This window comes from Andrena cerasifolii, chromosome 7 (assembly GCF_050908995.1).
Source record: "Andrena cerasifolii isolate SP2316 chromosome 7, iyAndCera1_principal, whole genome shotgun sequence".
Lineage (NCBI taxonomy): Eukaryota > Metazoa > Arthropoda > Insecta > Hymenoptera > Andrenidae > Andrena > Andrena cerasifolii.
Window position 1 is genome coordinate 12576576 of NC_135124.1, and position 20609 is coordinate 12597184.

At 49.4% G+C, this 20609-nt stretch overlaps 1 protein-coding gene across 3 annotated transcripts in view; it reads left to right on the forward strand.

Annotated features, from left to right (window-relative positions):
- Dac (dachshund family transcription factor) overlaps positions 1-20609 on the forward strand; it is a 198881-nt gene that overhangs the window by 112583 nt on the left and 65689 nt on the right. For all 3 annotated transcript variants that reach the window (XM_076816221.1, XM_076816218.1, XM_076816219.1), the window contains exons 5-7: positions 10790-10866; positions 13541-13711; positions 16490-16714. In XM_076816221.1, coding sequence (XP_076672336.1) covers positions 10790-10866; positions 13541-13711; positions 16490-16714 — 473 coding nt within the window. The remainder of the gene's footprint in view (positions 1-10789; positions 10867-13540; positions 13712-16489; positions 16715-20609) is intronic.

The window sequence follows — 20609 nt, forward strand, 5'->3', positions numbered from 1 at the left end:
ACTTTTCTCGATTCCGTGGAGCAGCCAGCGCGAGCGTTTAATCGTAACCGACGCCGAGATTACGGCCGCTAAATGGAATCGCGGATGCCGGGGGTAGGGGGACGAGCCAAGAACAAGACTCGCGGCATCGAAGGGTGTCGAAGCCAGGAGGTAGAGAAAAAAGGGAGAGAACGCGTAAAAAAGTCGACGGAGGGAATGGAATTGGGGGTGGAAACGGGCGGGCTGTGATTCGGTGGCGCGACCCCCGTGGAATCGCTCCATTCGAAACCGCGATAAGCCTCGTCTGGCTCTCTCCTTTCCTCCCTCGCGATGGGGGCGAGAAGCCAGCGGCCCATTCCCCGAGCGGCCATCGATGGCCCTTAATCGGCCGATCCGTCCGCCGAAAGTGATTTTTATTTTCCACGAATCTTGATTTATAAGCGGAGGCTTTTCGACTCGGCTGGAGGGAGCGAACGCGATGGAGAGGAGAGCGCGGGTCCAAGACTGCAGTTCGACGCGCATACGCAGCCACGCGGCTGCGGTTGCTTTCACTAGGGGGTTACCCTCCGCGTTATCTCTCCGTTACGCGTTGGCAGGCATATGGCCGGCCGGCTCAGGGGGACGCGAGGGCGGAGAACGGCCGGGGGGAGACGGCGAGGGCTCATAATTTCCAGATTTATGTACAAATGTTTCTGGTTGAAGCGGGCGAACCGAGCCGGCGAGCTGGTCGCCTCTCTCGTGGGGAAGATATCTATCGTAAAGTTTCGCGGAATTGAAAAATGCTTTCGAGGCTTTCTCGCCGGAGCGAGGGGGCGAACGTCAGCCCCCGACGACGGGGGATGACGTATCGTCCACGAGCGCGAACCATGCGCGATGCGCCTATCTTCCCTGGGATAAATGATTTCGCCGACGTGCGTCTGCCCCGACCTGATTCTGCCCTCTCCACCCTAGTAACAGAAGTCGCGTCGGACGACCGGCTAATCTGCTACGTACTTCGCGATCGACGCTTTCCTAACGCATCCGCATCGATCTAAACGCGTTTACTATTCACTGACTAGGGTAAGCAGGCCAGTAGATCGACGAATCGTTGGTTAATCGTTAATATCGAAAGAACTAGAGTTTTAATCTATATTGTTTTTTTTATTTTGTAGAAAAAACGTTCGTTGTTTTATAAAACATTAATATATTTATTGATTTTTTTTTTGTTTGCGAAAAAGTATTTATATGTACGGTCTTACGCCAGTATGCGCTAGTCGCTCGATTCTTAGTCATTGCTCAGCGTGTTCGTGCCATCAATTTAATAAAAAACGTGCTTGGACGTATTGTAAAGAGGTATGTAATAGATGATTGCATTGAAATAGTAACAATTTATAAATAAACGCGTAAACAAAGAAAAATAAAACGATAGAACTTTTACGTGCAAAGCTTTTGATTTTGTTTCTAATACAACAGATATTTCTAAGAAACACCTCGATGTATACATCGGAATCCGCTAAACCGTCGATCTACTGGCCTGCATACCCTATTCAGTTCCCCGCGTCACGTACACGAGCGCAGCGCCAGCATTCGAACCTCTTTCTCAAACTCGACGCGGGAATAACTCAGAAACAGGGTCAAGTAGGACCCAGGTTTACCCGACGTTTTTCCCCCGCTGTATTTATATTTTGAGCATCCTCTTGACGCGGTGTCCACATGTTATGATACGGCCTGTATACTCAAGCCCCGACCCGGCGACCGTAGGATCCCAGACGCGGTGTCAGAAAAAGAGCCGCAAGAAGCGGATCCCATTCGCGGCCGTGGAGTCGGGGGAGCCGCGCGCTGCGAATAAAAACCGCTTAAGCCCGTCTAAACAAACAATTATTCGTCGCAGCCGGTCGTTTTCACTCGGCTCCCCCGACACGCGAGCAGAAGCGTGAAGGAACGAGGCGAAGGCGTCGCGTTCGTGACTCCTAGCATCGGCTCGATCTACTGGCATGCCTTCGCTCGCCTTCTTCTCGCCTCCTTCTCCCGTCGGTGGTCGTTCTTTTTCGCGACCGCGAGGCGAGACCGCTAAATCCATGGAAGCGGAGGGCCGCGTTGCCTCGTTCGTCAAGCTCGCGCTCACCGGGTCGAAAGATCGAGCCGGAGGAGTCGTTCGTCTAAACGGCCGATTATCTGGCTAGTCGATCGGCATTGTCTTCCCTCGGCAGCCCCGGAAGCCATTCGGAAGCGGAATACAGAAGGTGCGAGGGAGAGAGAGAGAGCGGAATCGGCGAGGGGGCGACGACAAAGGTAGCGAGCGAGCACGATACTGGGGAAACAATTTAGCTCGATCAACGCTTCTAGGCGGAATCTCAGGCGTCGTCTAATTAAACCGCTGTCCTGCGCGGATATAAAGTCGGAGGTTATCACCGTCGTCGTATCTGATATCCCCGGGCCGGCTTAATCCGACTGTATTTCCAGGCCGAGCGTTTTAAGCGCGTCCATACACCACCGCCCGCGCTTCTGTACGTGTTTACGCGTACGTGCACGCGCGCGCTCGCGCGTGTATATGGAACGAATAGAAACTCGGGTAGTCTCATTTCCTGTCTGCGGGGGTCCCGCAGGGGATACATAATTAGCCGGTTCGCCCGTTCGTCGGAACGCCGAGACAGGAGGGAGAAAACGTAAGGAGACCTTTCGTCGAGCGTGTTCGCCTTTTGCTCCTGCCTCCGCCTCCTTCGTCTCTGCCGCTTCTGGGGATCCTCTGGGCGCGTATCGATTGCTCCGGCAAATTATCGTGAGACGGAGGGTGTGTTCGTAGCTCGGACGAGCTCCCAACGATAGCTCGTCGGAATGGAAATTATTTTTCAAGAGGAACCGAGTAAGTCCGGGCGCATGCCACGGGGTAGTTCGTTTCTGCCTCGTTTCTTCCCTCCGGCCAATTTCCCCGGCGGGCGCCGGGCCGTGCCGTCCGCACACCCCCTCCCCGATCAACTTGACCGCGAGCGTATTAAAGCCCGCTGCAAGACGTACAACGAGAAATTAATCTCAATCGTTGCGCGGGGCCCCGTCATTTATCACGACTCGTTACACGAGCGGGGACGGCCGCCACGAGGGCCCCGGAATTCACGGATTGATATGAAGTTAGCAACGGTAGTCTGCGCCCGATTGTGTCGTGACTGCCGCTGAGATCTATTAGTCAAGCCTGCCTGCCGCGAGATAGAAAATGGAAGAAGAGACCTGGCTCTCTCACTCTCTGCAACGACCGACGGAGACAGGGAGGGTTGGGTCGGGCCGCGTGTAACAGCGAGGAGCCGCGAGGAATTTGAAGCGGAGATAAAACGGGGGTTAACGGGTCTCCCTAGTGTGACAGCCTGGAAAGAAGGCGATATTTAGGGATTTTTTTGAAGAAAAAGCATTAAATTATATTAATTAAAAACTTCGTGTTCATATTTGTACATATGTGGACAACATTTTAAAAAGTATTCAATTCAAAATGCAGCTGTAACTCCGAGTTACAGGCCAATAACCAGAGCGCTTAAAAAAGGCTGGCTAAATACAGTGGGGTGAAAGACCTAAAAGTTGGCATCAATTCCTAGGCGTCAGGAAAACTTGTGTTAATTAAATAACTTAATCAAAAACGATTATTTTAAAGTAAGTAAAATAAAAGACTCCTCTTTTAAAATTATTTAATACATTTTTGTACATATTTAATAACACAATCTGTGAAACTTTTTTGTTTTTTTTTTATACGACAATGCAGTGATCATGTCAATGATCATGTGAACTAGTATCACTCATCATATTCATTATCAGACTGCAATGGTGTAGTATGATCATCACGACTTATAACTGGAGGCAGTAATAAGTAAGCTTCTTTGGGCAGAGATTGACGATTTTTGCGGGGTAATCGACTCTTGCTGGTGATTACGGGATATGAACTTAATAAAAAGTGATTTAAAATATCCTGATTGTAAAAAGACAGTATTTTCATGAACTCGGAACCTTTTTCGATAACTTGAAATTTTAGGGATTCGAGCAAAAACGAGCAGAATCTGAAAGTTAATCTCAGTTCTTTGATAATCAGAGATGATAACTGTGCAAAGAACAATGCTAGATCAGACTTGGAAGTTAACTGAATGTTTAATGTTTTATAGCTACACAAAATTGTTCTTTAAATCGCTTGGAATAAACATGTAATGGAGTTCCTACAGCTAACTGTTTTTGACCGACTAGGGTAAGGAAGGAAAAGTCGTAGCAAGCTGTGGATATACGTTTTATTGCGCGGACATATTTCAACTATACCAGGGATAAAAAATCAGATATGTAAAGATTCTCTTGTATTTCGATTTTTCGCTAACTTTTAGGGTCTCCCACCCCACTGTGCCTCAGCAAGTGGTTGTGGCTGTTGACTGAAAAATAACGATAAATAATCAAATGGCAGCATTTAACAAAAGGGACATTCCATGCGAACTCGGACAGATTTCGGAGTAAGTTTTCGTAGAATGCTAAAATTTGAATATGTTATAGTCTTTAGTGATATTTAAACGTACCTCAAAGGATTTTTCAAAATATATACAAATATAGGCACAAAGTTTCCAATTAATATAATTAGAGGATTTCTCTTAAAAAAAATCCGAAATATCGCGCTCCTTTTCAGGCAGTCACCCTTAAACTATAACGTTGATTCACCCCCTGGCGCGACGGGTGGGCTTTGTCGCGCGGGGAACTCGCGTACGGTATCATTGTCGTAAGTAGCCCGAGAGATCTTCCCCAGGACGACAATGAGCTCGCATAAACGTCGCAATTAACGCGCTACCGGGTCGAGCTCCCTTTTTGCTAGCGCGACGTGTCGCGCGGCTATCCGAGTTTAAGCGCGGTATCAAATCTGCATAAGGATCGGGGGGGGGCTGGTCTTTAACGAGTCTCGGGCCGGCAACGGCCACTTTTCCGTAGGAATTTAGACTCGAAACGAAATTAATTCCTCGCCCGAAGCTGCTCCCTTGCGTCAGCCCCGGTCCATCGTTTTAATATCGAATGCTCCCCGACTGTGTCTCCAGATTTGGCGGAAAGTTAAAGTCAGAGAATTAATGCCCGAGAGCTGGGTCGAGTTACTCGCTAGCATCGGTTTGATCGACGACTAGGCGAGGCAGGAATCTCAGGCATCCGCTGATTGAATCGGCGAGAGGCTCCCCCGACGAGCGGTCGCGCATGCTTTGATAAATGTTGCTCGTCTGCCGATACGTCGGATAATATTTGCGAGGATCCGGCAGAAATCGAAAGGCGGGCCGTGGGTGACGGGATCGGGTGTAATTCGATTCCCAGGGGCCCCTTATTCCGCTCGTCCGAAGGAACAGCCGTCCTCTGACACTCGTCCCAGCTCGGCCAAGGACCTGCTCCCTCCTCCCTCCCTCCTCCGTCTCGAAAGCAATTTCTCCTCCCCGGTGCCGCCCGCGCCTCTATCTTGAATTATGTTTCTCATATTTTCTCCGACTCCCGGCCGTCTCATTTGTTTGAATTAGCCCGCTCCTCGACATCCTGCCACGCACACAGGGAGGAGATCGCGATACCTTCGCGGGGGTGTTCGTACGAGCTCCGTTTCTACGGGAGAAACAAAGGATCTCGTCGAAAGTCGTCTTTCTTCCATCTTGATGGGGTAACACGATCGCACGGCCAGGCCGTTTCGCTCGTAATTATCGGCGCGGCGCTGAGAAAGCCCGAGGACCCCGGCGAAATAAGGAATATCCTTGGCAGGATGAAGGCTCGCTTGTGACGGGACTCGTTACCAGCACGGGGCAGAACCCCTTTTGCCTCGGATGTCACAGTCCTGAGGGTGGCGTTTGCAGGATCGCGCACTTTGGATCCCGTTACCACCCGTGCCACCACCCCCGCGGCTGGTTTATTATTTCGACTCGTCGGCGGTTATTTCAGGGGCCCGAAACGACTGGCTTTCCTCGCGACACACGAATCGAAAGTCTCTCTCTGCGCCCCTTGGCGCAGAGCCGCGAAACTGTGACGCAATAGCGCCTCGAATTCCATGGACGCAATTAAAATTACAGCGAAGAGGTGACGTGTAGTCGAGGGGCAACGGAATGGTCAATCGTCCCACCTTCCGTTCCTCGCGATCCGGCCGCGAATGAAACTCTCCCCTGCACGTGAAAATATCGAGCCTCGCCGTGTTTCGTTTATCGAAAAAGCGGCATACTTTCGCCAATTTGCGCGGCTCTTTGTCCCCTCGTGAATCACAACTGTTCCCGTCATTATCGACACGCGCTCGTCACCCGTCAGCGCGATGCTTTGATTTTTCGAAATAACGAAAACACCCCCGACCGCCGGGCTCGTGCTTTTCCCGAGCAAAAGGCAAAAGAACGGGCCGCGTTGATTAAAAGCCGAGCGGTATCGGAGAGCGTGGAATCGATCGCGTCGACGGAGCACCCCTCGAAACGGTGGACGCTCGCGGGGAGGAGAGTCGATTTCGCGATCTGAAATCGCAAGGCCAGACTCTGCTCGCGTTCGAGATGCGCCTCTTAATGAACTCCCGCAGCGCCGGGCGGTCGTTGCCGAGCATCGGGGAGGGAATCCCCGCGGAGAGTTCGTCATTACCGAATCAAAATTAAAGGCAAAGATCTGGAGAAGGGCATCGTTCGTTCAGCTTATTAGCCCCGTACGTACTGGAGGACGTTAATGGACGCGACGGGGATTGATACGGTTCAATCGCTGACAGAGGATGCGAATGGTACACGGTGTACTTAGCGCGAGCTTCCTCTTTGTCTGAGATCGTAGGAGATTCGTCTTTGAAATTAGAAAGGACTGGCGTAGCTCACCGTAGCTCTCTTATCTTGTACAGAGTATCTCAAATTACCACCTCGTTTCATGACTCCGCGATTGATGGCTTCCTTTCAGCTCAGCCTAGTACATACCGCTAGCAGCTAATAAAGAAAAGGTTATCCTCCAGGCGCCTCCGTCCAGAAACATTTCGCGCGACAAATTTTTCAGTAGGGTAGGGTCGGGCTGAAAGTCACGTTTTTCATACAAACCTCTGTAAAATTTAGTAATAACAATCTCGTGATATCTGGTGTTATTTTGTATAATCTATAGTTATTATGCTTTACGTTCACGGAGTTCGTTTGTTGATATCGTTATTTTCTGTTGAGTTATACCACAAAATGTTTGTCAATGCAAAATGGACTTCTTACCCCTTTTCGTGTAATATTAAACTAAATAAGTAAAAAACTCTTTTCAAATCAACAAGTATTTATTAAACCAATTCTTTTTGGCACCTGTAGATACACTATTGAAAGGAAAGCATGCCTTCTTTAACAGAAAATAAAAATATAGGGTAACTTTGGGGTAATGTGCCACAGTTAACTTTGACACGCGATATCTCACAAGTATAAGTAGATACAGGGAAATAGATAAAACCATATGAAAGTGTAACTAATTATGTATATTGACTAATAAGTAGAGATATGTAACTTTTGTAGTTCAATGAGAAACGTACAAATACAAAAGTCCTCGAAAGTGGCATATTACCCAGGTGGTGGGTAAATATGTCACAAGGTCTGAGGTAATATGCCATAAGCTATGAAGTGCGAAGTAATTACTCAAATTTTACAGAATCAACAATATTTTAAACTGTTCAAGCTATTAGTAACTAATAACAAATATTTGAACTCAATGAAACGTAGAATATATTTGAAATAAAAGATACTTTTATAACTTACCAGAATTTACTGAAAATAAAAGAAGGTAAAAGCGAAAATCTACTGTCGTCTTAACAGTTACACTAAATTGAAGAGTAATTAGTGCAAACGGTAACGGCATCTGTGCATTATTTAAAAAAATTATTGAGAAGTAGCATATTACCCCGAGTTACCCTAAGTCAGAGGATCACTTTGAACTAAAATCTAAAAAAAATCGCTTAACTAAAACAAAAATTTCTTTAAACTTTGGCTATCTTATTATGAAAACAAATAATAAAATATATGTTTTCAGTCTGAGGAACTTTTTGCTCCGATGGTACTTCTATAGTTTCTGCGATATATACGTTAGAAAATATTATCATTCAGTAATAAACAATATCATCCCCACATTACTAAATAATCATACCGCGTTTAAACTGTGATTTACTTCGTCTAAAATAATAAAGACGACGTATGTCTTTTAGTTTTCGATACATAAAATAGTTAGGTAGTCACCTCCGTTTCTTTTCGCCTTTTACATAGTACACTGCGAAACTCAATACGTTTCTTAGGAACAGAGATTTTGAATTCGGGACTATTCACCCGCCGGACTTTCAGCCCCACCCTACCCCAGGGAACGTCGAATCGTAAGAAGCTCCGAAATTCCAAAGAATTCTCTCTCCGTATCCCTGCGACGATAAGGAAAACCATCGCGGCGCGGATCGTGTTGCCAGTGGGGGTGCAGCTTCGCGAGTTGTAAGACGGCGCTCGCTAATTATTCGTGACTCGCGGCCGAGCGTTTCCGTAGTGGAAAGCCGTAGGCGCGCGTAATGAAATCCATGATGTATTAACGCGGTGTAAAGGGCGCACTAGGTGTCTACTCACGCGAGGCCAGGTAAACGCGCAGGCAAACGCACGCGGGCGCGGCACGCAAACGCGCAAGCCGAAACCGTGAAGACGTGGACGCGTGCGCGCGCTCACAGCGAGCGACGTTCGCCGTAATATTCGACTAATTACAAATTTAATAACCCCGGCTCGTTGCCGGTTACAGCGACGTCTAAGCGAATCGGCCCTCAACCCCCTTTCTCCTCCCCTTTCGACGTTTCCTTCACCTCGTTCGCTTCACCCTTCCCCGCCGGCCCATCTCTCCCGACCGGCCTCTATCTCCGTTGCTCATCCAGCTGCTTTCCAACCGAATCCTTCTTCTCGTCCGAAATCGCTGGACCGGCCGAGAAAGCTCGGAGGGCGAGGCTGGAACGGAGGCGGACCGAGATACCCATCGGCCGTCTTAATCGACTCGTATTACCAATTAAAATTTAATTATCCTCGAAATTAAGTCGTTACGATATTGAACGCGCGCGCGATGCGTCTGTTATTCGTTGGCAGTCTCTTGGCCTCGGGCAGGGCCGACTCGCCCGCGTCCATCGCGAGCCACGTATACAGGCGCGTATCTCGTGCAGAGGATCGGCTGCTCCTCGGCGAGCAAATACTATTAAAATAATCATTCGGGATGAAACTTCGCGTCGAGAGATTGCATTCAATCGCTGCGCACCTCCCGAAACCTCTGCTCACCCGAACAAATGGATCGCGCACTCGTCGAGATTGGGAAAGATCCTCGACCAGGGAGGAAGGTTGAGGTGCAAAGAGAGCAAGAGAAACCGAGAGGAGCTCTTTTCCTCTCCTCTCGGTTCCGCCTAACGCGGCCGTAACTTATCGCTCGTAGACGCGCCACCGGTATTTCTCTCCGGCTCTTTGAAAGCATTTTCTCATTAAAAAATTAAGGTTCGAGGGGCTGTGAAGCGAGGTGGAGGCGAGGCGGCTGTCGACGGGGGTGGCTCGGCGGGCTCGCGGGCTCGCGAGCGAGGGGGGGAGTGAGTCGACGATAGGTCGACGGGGCTGGAGGGTGGTTTTGCGGCGACCGGAGGGGGCGGCCGGAGGGAGTGTGGGTCGGTAAGTGCTCTGCGGCTCCCAGATGCGCCCAATATTATGTTTAATGATATTAACTTCTTACTTAATGGTCCGCGGTTCGATTCGAGGCGCGAAGAGGCGCCCTCCGCGTCCGCGCGGCGAGCTAGCTGGAAAAAGTATACCCGGGAGAATAATTTGCAGGAGGATGAAAGGAGCAGGAGGGAAGAGTCTAATCGGCCGGGAAACAACCATTTCGTTCTCTCTCCACGCGCTCGTTGGCGAATAAATTCGTAAATATGCGGATCACCTCCACCGTAAACTTCCTCGATAAAAGCCTCCGCTCCACCCTCCTTCTTTTCGACCACCCCTCGTGCACTCTATCTTCCAACTTCTTCCGGGCAATTCGCTTGCCCCGCGGCGTCATTGTTTCCAAAAGAGACGTTCGTGGGAGGGGTTGACTGTCGAGGTCGTCGAAATTTCATCGGCGTTGCCACTCCCACGCCAACGATTCTTGCCATCCGACTATTATCAACTCGGTAGGGATGTCCCGCGACTAACCGACAGGTTTACGCTGGCCCCGGTATTCGGTCGCGGGACTTAACGATTACGCTTCGAGCTACCGAGCCGTGGCCACGAGGACCGAACAATATAAGGGCGAGATTAAAAGTTTCGCGGTGCAGGAGCATAAAGACTCGCTGCTGGTGTACCTTAACGAGCCCCGGGCCCTCGTAAAGCCGAACATTCGAGGAAACCGAAAGGAAATAAAAGAGGCGCGGAGGACTCTGGGAGCCTCGCGGGCCGGTGGACCGGTAGGAATCGTCGCCTCGTTCCTCGTGTCCATTTAAAGCGAGCCAACTGGACGCGAAGCGTTATAGCTCCGGAGTCGACCGGGCAACTCGCGGGATACTACCTCGTGGCTCGGTCGAAAGCGGATGCCTCCTGTCGGTTTCGTCTACCTGCCACGATCGAGGGAAATAAAAGGAGGTTTCCCAGAGATGGACACGGCGAGTTAGACGGGCCCGCGTGATAGCGCGACAAATGGTGGGAAATAGCGATTCGATTAACGACGGTAATCGAACGGAACGCGCGTCCCGAGGATGAGGCCTGCACTTATCTTCCTACGCGGTCCCGTCGCTCCGCGACTAGAATAATTATTTAATTAATGCCCTGCGCCGGCCGAGTCCACCTCCGCTCGGCCGATTTCAATCCCCCGGAATTAATGCCGAAGCTATATCCTCTGTGTGGTTGTCTGGTTGCAGGCTCCGCGAGGAGAGAGGAGACGCCGAGAGGGCACTCGCATTGGACCAAAAACCCAGGGATCTGAGCTCGCACAATGGTAAGATAAATACGCGTACGCTCGTTTACCGTAATTACAGTAATCGGCCGATAATACGCGGCGAATAACGCCGAGCGGTATTACGGGCCGCGAATCCTATTACGACCGTATGCCGACCGCTGCATCCTGCCTCCACGATGACCTGTGCGCTCGTCACTGCAGCTTTGCTGTTGGGCAAATTCCCCGGCAAACGAATCCAAACATCCCTCCTAGAAACCAGTCGCGCATCCTGCTATCGTGGGTGAAGGAAATACAGCGAACTCGACGCATTCGTTTCATCCACTATACACTGAACAGTATTACGTATAAGTATTAGGATTGTGGCTTTGTGGAATAATTGGGAAAAACTTGCAAATTTACCGAAATCTAAGAAATTTTACTTTACCTGGTATTTTAATTTAATACTTTAATTTCAATATTTTAAAGTTAAATATTTTAAATTTAAAGTAATGAAAAGTATTGAATCGCTACGAAATATTACATTTGCAGGTTTCCTAATACTTACTTTCCCACTTTTCCATCTCCGTTTCGCGAATCCCGGTAAGAATTTTTCCTCCGAAGTGTGATTGTCCGACGTTCGCGTAACAATCGCTCCGCGAGCTGCCTCACCGTGTCTTATCCGTGGAAGCTGGGTGTTTTTCTCGAGGTCCGCCTGGATCCAGAGGGAACTCGAGGAGGAAACCGAAAGCCAGGCTACTCAGAAAGATTCCCGACCGCGTCGAGGACGAGTTAACCGAGCGTGCCGCTGCTCGGGGACCAGTCCTTTCCTCGGTTTCTTTATTTCTCGTGGCTGGCCCGGCCGAGCGTTTAGGAGGCCGGAGAGATTAAGTCCGATATCGGGTTACGGGGCACCGCGGCTCCGCCTTTCTTCTCATTCCCCGTAATATTTTAATCCGTTCGATCGAACCTTTTATCCCGCTGGTGGCGAGCGCGCGGTCCCACCGACCCCTTCACCCGCCCTCCTTCGCTCCGATCAACGACAAACTGGACGTTTCGAGTTCGAATCCGATCGTGTTCCGATCGAGGGCCCCACGGAATCGACGGCCCCCTGGTTTCACCCCGGGGGATTTCGACTGTGGCGCGGTCGTCGGATGCGCTTAAGGGGTTATACCAAGTCAGGCGGCTGAAAAGAGACGAATGTTTGTGAATTTTTTTTGAAGACGCGGAAGCATATTATTTTACAAAACTTTTTGCGCTTAAAGAGCAATATTTAAAGAGCATTTGGTAATTTTTTCGTGGAAAAATATTTACGTTTATAATAAAATAACAACCGACATCCAAGAAGCATTTTTAAAAATTTGGTTTTGCGGTGATCACTCCTATTTGGATCCAGATTATCTAAAATCAAAAAACAAAAAAGATTTCGTTAGTATATTAATGTATCCTCAGATTGGCGGAGAGAATTTTCCGAAATATTAATTTAAAACATAATGGTGGCTTTTTGAAGTTGAAATCCTGATATTTTCCCGCAAAAATCACGCGAAAAAATCAGGATTTCAAATTTAAATAGGCGTAATTTTGTTTTAAATTAATATTTTGGAAATTCCCTCCGTTAATCGGAGGTACATTAATATGCTAACCAAATCTTTGGTTTTGGATTTTAGATAATCTGGTTCCGAATGGCAGTGCTGACCGCAAAACCAAATATTTAAAAATCCTTTCGGATTTCGGCTGTTACTTTATTAAAAACGTAAATATTTTTCTACGAAAAAATTACGAAATGTTTTCTAAATGTTGCTCTTTTAAGCGCAAAAAGATTTGTAAAAATATACGCTTCCGCTTCTTCAAAAAAATTCACAAATATTCGCCTCTTTTCGGCCGCCTGACTAGGTATAACCCCTTAACCTGTTACCGTCAAATCGGGTAGCTTTGACCACAAAACTATAGATATAGATATTATTTTCAGATAAACTGCCTTGGGTAGCTTTAATTGCCTACTTCAAGATGCAGTCGTTTATGAGAAAGCATAACCTTTACAGAAAATTAGATAAATTCTGAAGTGTGATACTGCAAGTCGAGAAAAAATTGGTACGTGAGAAACTTCTACCGGACAGATATCTAAGGCTGGAGTTACAACTCTGAACCTATTTTCTAAGTATGTCGGTTAACGTAGCTACAAACAGTTAAAATGACCTGTGTTATTCCCCATTATAAAATTTGAATTACTTTGGAAGCTACAAGCAAGAAAATTCGAAATATTTGCCAAAACTGGTCAAGGTTACCCGATTTGACGGTAGCCGAGAGACGCGGGTGTCCTCGTCGCGACAGTTACAGTATCAGCGTCATAAAGTTGTTTAGCCACCGCAAGGAAACAGTGAAATTAATCGAGTATACGAAAGACTCGCGAGGAGGTATAAGTACACATACATATACACGAGCGATGCGTCACTCTGACCAGCGTCGGCGTCGCTGGCCAAACAGTATCTATCCACGTCAGGATTAAAATGCTAGGGTACGGAAGGGAAATGGAGCGGACAGATATCCGCGGAAAGTGGATGGGCGCGCACGTTCCCTGGCAAACAAAGATGCGCGGAGGCAAATAAGATCCATCAATCGGCGCGTCGCCGTCGGCAGACGTGTTTCTCCTTCTTTCGCGAGTAGCCCCTGGATGTCGCGGACGGGAGTCCCGGCGGTAGATCCGCGGCGATTAACGATCGATTCCTCCTGTTCCCAGGTTCCTCGAACGGGCACAGTCCCGTGCTGAACCTGTCCAAGACGGCGGGAAGCGGAAGCGTGGGCGAGCAGTCCGGAAGCGAGGCCGAGGCGTCCCACCGTTCGCAAGACGACGAGGAGGAGGACGATAACCTGTCGGAGGACCTGGACGACGACAACGAGAAGGACGAAGGTGAGATTCCCGCGGAATACGCGTCGATCCTAGGCGCGGATACCGCCACGGGGACGGACTGATCGCTCGATCAATTAGAGGCAGGTAGACCGTGACGGCGGATTTGACGTGTGGCCGAAAGTCGAAACGATGTTCCCCGTTCCGCGGCGCGCATACGTAAAATAATTATATCGAATCGAGCGGACAGACCGCGTTTAAAGATGAGTTCCCCGAGACGACTGGTAGGTCAGACCCTCTCATCGATCATCTCGGCTCGGAGAGGAACGACGTCCTGGGATTCGTCTTCTCTATCGCGCGCCTCCCGAGCACCTCTCCCGTCTCAGCGGTTGTCAAAACTTGTCCGTCAGCCTGGAATTTTCGCCACCAGGCGTTTCGAGCCCTATCCGACGCGGGAAGAAGATCCGGAGATTTCCCGCGATTCTCACCGATCTCGCGCAGCGATTACGAGCACGATCGCTGTACGCACGGCTGTCGACGCTCGTGGAATCGTTTCTGCTACGTGATTTGCATGCTAACTATGAATCGTCCTATCACGATCTCGGGTATCCTTCAGCGATTCGGATCAGCCGATCTACGCGCGATTTCCACTTTCTCGTATTCAGTAGCTCGATGCTGAGTTTCTTCTTCTTCTTCCTAACGATCACGCGATCTCCGCCACTGGAGCTTGATATAAAAGATTGCTACGCGCGTTTCAAAACTGTGCCCGACCGGTGTCGGGGACTCCGAATTGTTCGCGTCCACGAGGGAAGCACCACTGGCTGAACGGACCGGTCGTTAGACTCGCGTCTTCGGTATTTAGTTTCGTTTTAATAATGAAAGATGGGTCTAGATAAGCATCTTGGTCCGTGGTCGGTGGTGCTATCTCGGCTGTCCAGGGCGCTTCGACGCATCGAAGCGTCATAATCGCGGTGATTTCTAATCGATTCGCCGATTGTCCCCGCGCCGCGCGTTAATTGGATATTCCAATTAGAGCATCGGGGATCCTGGTACCGGACGAGAGAAAAAAACGTCGCCGAGGATATTCGCTGGTCCGGCGCGAACTTTGGAATTACGCGGGGGGAGAGTTTGTGGCGTTGCTTCGCCAAGGACCCGGGTCCGAGGACCAGAGGCGAAGCGGAGCGGGGTGGTGCGCGTGCAGAGGGGCAGATTAGAGGATCTGGCTGTGCACCGTGGAATTAGCGGGCCCCTAAATTTCGGGAAAGACACGAGTTAGACGTATAAATTCTGGGGGCTCGTGTAACCTACCGGGGGGAGGAAGAAATCCGTGTCTCGCAGCGTGTCGTATGCATCGGCTACATCCTACCTACGGTGCTCCTCGCGGTGATCGAAGTAGAACCCCATCGAACGCCCGTGGGAGTGTACACGCCCGTGGAATGCAGTTCTGATTTAATGAGACGCGCCGCTATCTCGCTCTGGTTCCTGGAATCCGATCTACCGCGATTCGGCCGTTTCGCAGCGACTTCCTGGAGCTCTGGCTCGATCTGGAGTGCATCGTTTTCGATTCCCCCTGCAGCCGTGAACGCGGGCCCCCTCACTCGGGCGGGTCGCGGCCGCGCCACTCGTATTTTCGCAAACGGCGCTGGCCCTTGGCCCCTGGGCGCAGATAATTGTAATGGGCCTGGACGAGGAAGGACACCGCTGGCGAATCGGGCTGGTGGTTTAAAGAGAGGTAAAAGCGATGGTGGCTGAGAGGCGAGGAACCGAGGGAGAGAGGAGCTTTCGCTATCAAAAGGTGCCGGCACGGCGGTTCGGCACCGAAGGCGCGCGAGCATTAAATCGGCCAATGGCAATAAGTAACCGAATGCCGTGGCGTTGTAGGTGCGCGCTGATAATTAAAAGACGATACAATAAAGCACGTATCATCGGCCATAAAGCAAGCGGGTCCAGAGCGACGGTGTGGGCCGTGCGGACCACGGAGAGCGGTCCCGATCGGTCGGTGGGTCGGTCGGTCGGTCACTTAAGCCAGGAGAACCCACGCAGACGTCTTGTCTCGCCACTCTGGGCCTCTGCGGCCATAACCATAAGGCATCCTTTATTCCGTCGACCCCTTCGATCCCCCGGCTCCTTTCCGTGGAACGACGAAAACCATGCTTCCAGGCTAATCGTCGATAGAGCGAGAATAAACGAGACTACTCCCGCCTTTTAGCGTAGCTCGATCGACGGGCCGATCGACTCGCGGGGCCTCGTCGATTGCGCGGCCAGGGGGGTTCGGGGGTCGGATAAAAGGAGCCACAGGAGATTGAGGAGGTACGAGGGTTGTTTGTTCCCGGAACGACGCGTCCTTCGAGGAATCTTGCGCGAGGGGTTTTCCCTGCAAATCCCGCGGCGCCTCGTGCGACGGCCGAGGATAAATCGCGCGGCTGGACGCTGGTGTTCTGCTTCTCGGTAGGGACGACAATTCGGCGTGTGTTCTCGGCTCCCCGCTTCTCCTCCCGCCGCGGCCGGGGTACACGCGCTAATCGCGGCCCCCGTTTAATCCGCGAATTTAATTCGTCCGCGGTGACGTTAAATCAGAGACGTGGCGAAGGGTAACAAGTAGTCGTCGCGGGATTACGACTCTGGAACACGCACGCGTTGTAACTCTCCTCTCCGCCGAACGCGAGAGACCTCCCTCGAACGTTGTTCCACGATCCTTGGGCGAAATTTATTAGGCGCGCGGTCCCGTGCCCGCGTACGAGAAGGTCCCCTGTGCTCATAGGCGAGAAGGGTTCGTGACCTGCGACGAGGACGGTCAGGAAGGATTCCAAGCTGATCGATGCATTTCTGTTTTTTTTCCAGATCTGTCGGACGTACCGGAGAACCTGCCGATGCCCGCGCCTGGGTCCGAGAGTCCCCAGGCCCTCAACTATTCTCAAATAGCCTCCGCGGCGGTGGCCGTGTCGCAGGGAGGGCAGGATCTCTCGGTCTCGAGTACGGAGACCCTGCTGAGGAATATCCAGGGCCTGCTGAAAGTCGCGGCCGACAACGCGAGGCAGCAGGAGAGGCAGATCAACTATGAGAAAGGTCAGTGGCAGAGCTTCCTTCGGACGTTGAGAGGCATTAGTCTTCAGACATCCCCATCGCGGAACCATGTAGGGGAGAATCGTGCAGTACTGACCGCTCTAAGTTTTTTTTGTTATATCTTGGGGTAGAGTCGATAAAAATCAGAAATTCAAAAACGTGTTTGTAGTGCAGATGGAACTTAATAAGAGGAGGGAAATTATTTTTGTGAAATTTAATAATAAGAATTGATAATTCGCAAAAGTAAAAAAGGTGTAATTTCTAGGAAACGAAAAATTGTCGTTCAGTACTAGCTATTAAATTAGTAGATTTTTAGGTCTAAATGATTAATAATGTTAATAAAAAGGCATTTAATTGGTACAATACAAGATTCTTTTCAAATTTTAACTGTAAAAACATCGCAAGTATAATAATTAATATTCTCCTGAACTGTGCATTCGACGTGTGCTCAACCTTCACATTCGGTACACTGCACCCAATTTTTGTCAAATGATTCCATGCAACAGAAATGGGAAAATTGTATTTAAATAAAATTTCGAATAACGAATAAAAAAAATAAGTTTATTCATCGAATAAATTCACGTCGAATAAAAAAATATTGCAAAACTAGGGCGTTTTAGTAAACTTAATAGACTAGAGATAGTATACATAATAGAACAAAATTATTTACTCACATGAGAAAAAAAGGTTAGCTTTAAAAAATAACTTTTAACCTCCTGAATATCAACGTATACGTTTAATGCCTCAGAACATCGAGAGCAATGGAGTAAACAATATGACCCCGAAATAAGTTTCAGAGAATTGTCATTTTAATTTGTTAATACATATAAAGTGTTAATATCTGGTCGAAGATACGAGAACTGGCTTTGATCGGTACTGTACGACTCTCTCCTAATTCCAGTGCAACTATCGCGAGCACTTGGTTCGATCACATCTAGCAACGTACCTAGAAGAGACCGGGGCAAAGTGAACCTCGGGGTAAAATGAGTTTTCTTAATTTATTCTTTAACAATAGAATATATTTACAAATTTTCGTGACGTAATAAATGTGTGTAATTCCACAATGATAACTATGCTCATTCAGATATAAAAAAATGGAAATTCATTTAAAAAATTACAAATGACCATAATATACTGAAATAATTACCTATATCTTTAATTAAAACTCGTATTTTATTGCAGCTCACTTTACCCCATATATGGGGTAAAATGGTCGTTTTGGCATTTTCTTTTCAAGTTGAATTTTAACATACTTTAAATTTATATTAAGTATTGCGATTCATCATTTATCAATAGTAATGTTCAAATTATATTATAAATCTATTTCCACACATTTTTATTGAAAGGAAAAAATTTTATTCGACTCCAAACTGTTTCCGCGTCACTTTGCCCCGGTCTCCCCTATGTATACAGTAATTATGATATCACACTAATCGCGGCTCGGCCACAGACGTCTAAATTAGCGCGGCTGAAGATCGCCGGCGAGATGGTGGCTGTAAACCAACGATCACTGTTAGCCAACTATTTTTCTACCCGGTTTACACGACCGGCCGATTTTCCGCTGGCCGAGGAGGGAACCGCGAGCGTGCGTGCACGCGCTGTCCGTGCGCTCGAACGCTTTGAAATATCGCCGTTGTAGCCGGTAGATAAGCTGGTGGCGCGTCTTAAGTAGGCAACGACCGAACCTAGGTAACGCGATTAACGAGGCCCCGCGAACCGTGGCGGCGTGTACTCCGTATACGCCTTCTTTCTCATTAAGCGAGTGATAGATCGGCCAGCGCGTTATTATTAAACGCGTCCGGCTGCTGGTGCCGCGGCGCGCCGTCACCGTCGCCGTCGCTGGATCACCGATCGCACGAAACAGGGAAACGACGAAAAGGAGAAGCAGGAGGAAAGGGCGGGTAGGACACGGACAGTCCGGCGGCTCGATTATGCCGCGGTTTATCGTTCATCCGTGATAACTCTCGCGTTCAAGATGCAAATCGCCCGGTCGTTTATTCGAGATCGAACCGCCCCGGTCTTCGTTTCCTCTCCTCGTAATCGCGCTCGTAAAGGGATGCGTTTCGGCCTCTCAGCATCGCCATTTCCCTCGCTAATTATAATTAACGAGTCATAATCCGCGGGGTATCGGGGTAATCGCGAGCGAAATCATCGCGCACTGCATGCGAGCAAGAGGCTCCCTTGATACGAGGGAGAGGATACCGCGCGGAGCAACCTGTTTCTCGTCTCCGCCGAGGGCAGTATCAATCGAATCTCGAGGCGGGTCCCCGCGACCCTCCTCGGCCCCCAGTTTTTAGCCAACGCCTTGCTCCTGTGCCCGCGAACTTCTCCACGGCTAGGGTCGCGCGCGACGTTTAATGTATTCTACCCGAAACGCACAGCCGGAGACTTTAATTGCCCATTAACCGGCACAAAGTGTGGTTTCCACTGCCGTTAACGTTCGCCTGCTTCAAGGGGCTACACGCACCTAAGTAGGAGGCGAAAAAGTAGGATGGATTTGAAGAATTTTTTTTCGGTGGAGAAATATTTTTATCGGAAAAACATTATATACATTAGAAAGGTCATACTTTCGTCTATAAAATATAAAATTTTCATTAAATAATTCGAAGAAGAGGCTGCTTGGTAACTGTTTCCGTTCAACGGTTTTGCGACTGCGGTAACCAGCAGATCTTCGTTGTTTTTCATCTGAATCAGAAAAGGAAAAATTGTAGTTCAGATTTAAATTCAGACCTTATTTTAGCAAATTCAGATTTTATTATATTTGCAAACCGTGTATCCGTATCGCTGACGTCGGTTGCAGTATCCCGCTGTTGACAGGGCAGAAACTGATTGTTGAAATGAGGATGACCCGTTCTTTCTACGCACGAAAGGTGCCAAGAAATTCCACAGGTTTCGCATGCGATGGGGTTAACTACCAAGGTGGAGCAACCTTTACAGATTTTTCTTCCCATTATTAGACTAGATTAACCAATTTATAGAGAATTCTCGCCCGCAAGAAAACAAAAGTAGAGAGAGTACTCTGAATACACACAGTAAACTTGACTTATTGGAGCGAAAACAAAACACGTCCGCACTCGATCGCGACTAATTAGCAATATTTCATTGATAAAAACATTTCTGCACCGAGAAAAATAAATTCATCCAATTCGCCCTACTTTTTCGCCTTGATCCCGCGCGACCAGTGCAGGGCATAGCATTTTTCCTCCCCTCTGGAGAGAAAAGCGGGATTCTTTCCCGCACGAGATGCAGAGGCGGAGGCGGATGGCCGCGAGGAGGCCGTCCTTTGTTCCACTCGCGGTGGATCGGCCGATTAAGCTGGCAGTTTAACGCGAGAAGACGTGCCGCGTCCGAGGCCGACACGTGAACGGGCGACGAGTTCATCTGGTGCACGTCGCGACGTCGAAGCCAGACAGCTTAGCGGATTCCTCGTGTCCACGTGTGCGCGTACCGAGAGTCTTATGCCTCCCTCGCGAGTCGATCTGGCCGGTAGAAAAAGGAACGAGGTGGAGTCGGATAAAGGGACCGATTCGGAGAGAGGGGAGGAGAGGGAGAAAGCGATCGAGAGGAACAAGAGCGTGGATCGGAGAGGGATGGTGGCTGCGAGGGGAGCAGGGGGTAGGAGAGGGCCGATTTAATACTCGAACGAGCCAGCAGCTCGTTTTACACCAGATGGTTTTACATACGGCCGCTATCGTGTTACCGAGCTCCTCTCCGTGTGGGTGCGTCCTCGCGTCTCTGCCGCTCGGTCCTCTCGATCCTCTCGGGCCGCGGGGCCTAATACGCGCGGACGCGCGAGGTCCCTCGGGGCCCGATCAGCGCGCGATGCCCACCTCGAGATGGAAGAAACGCGTTCGAATCTCGGCCGCGAGCCGTGACAGGCGGTAGCCGGGGCGGAGGC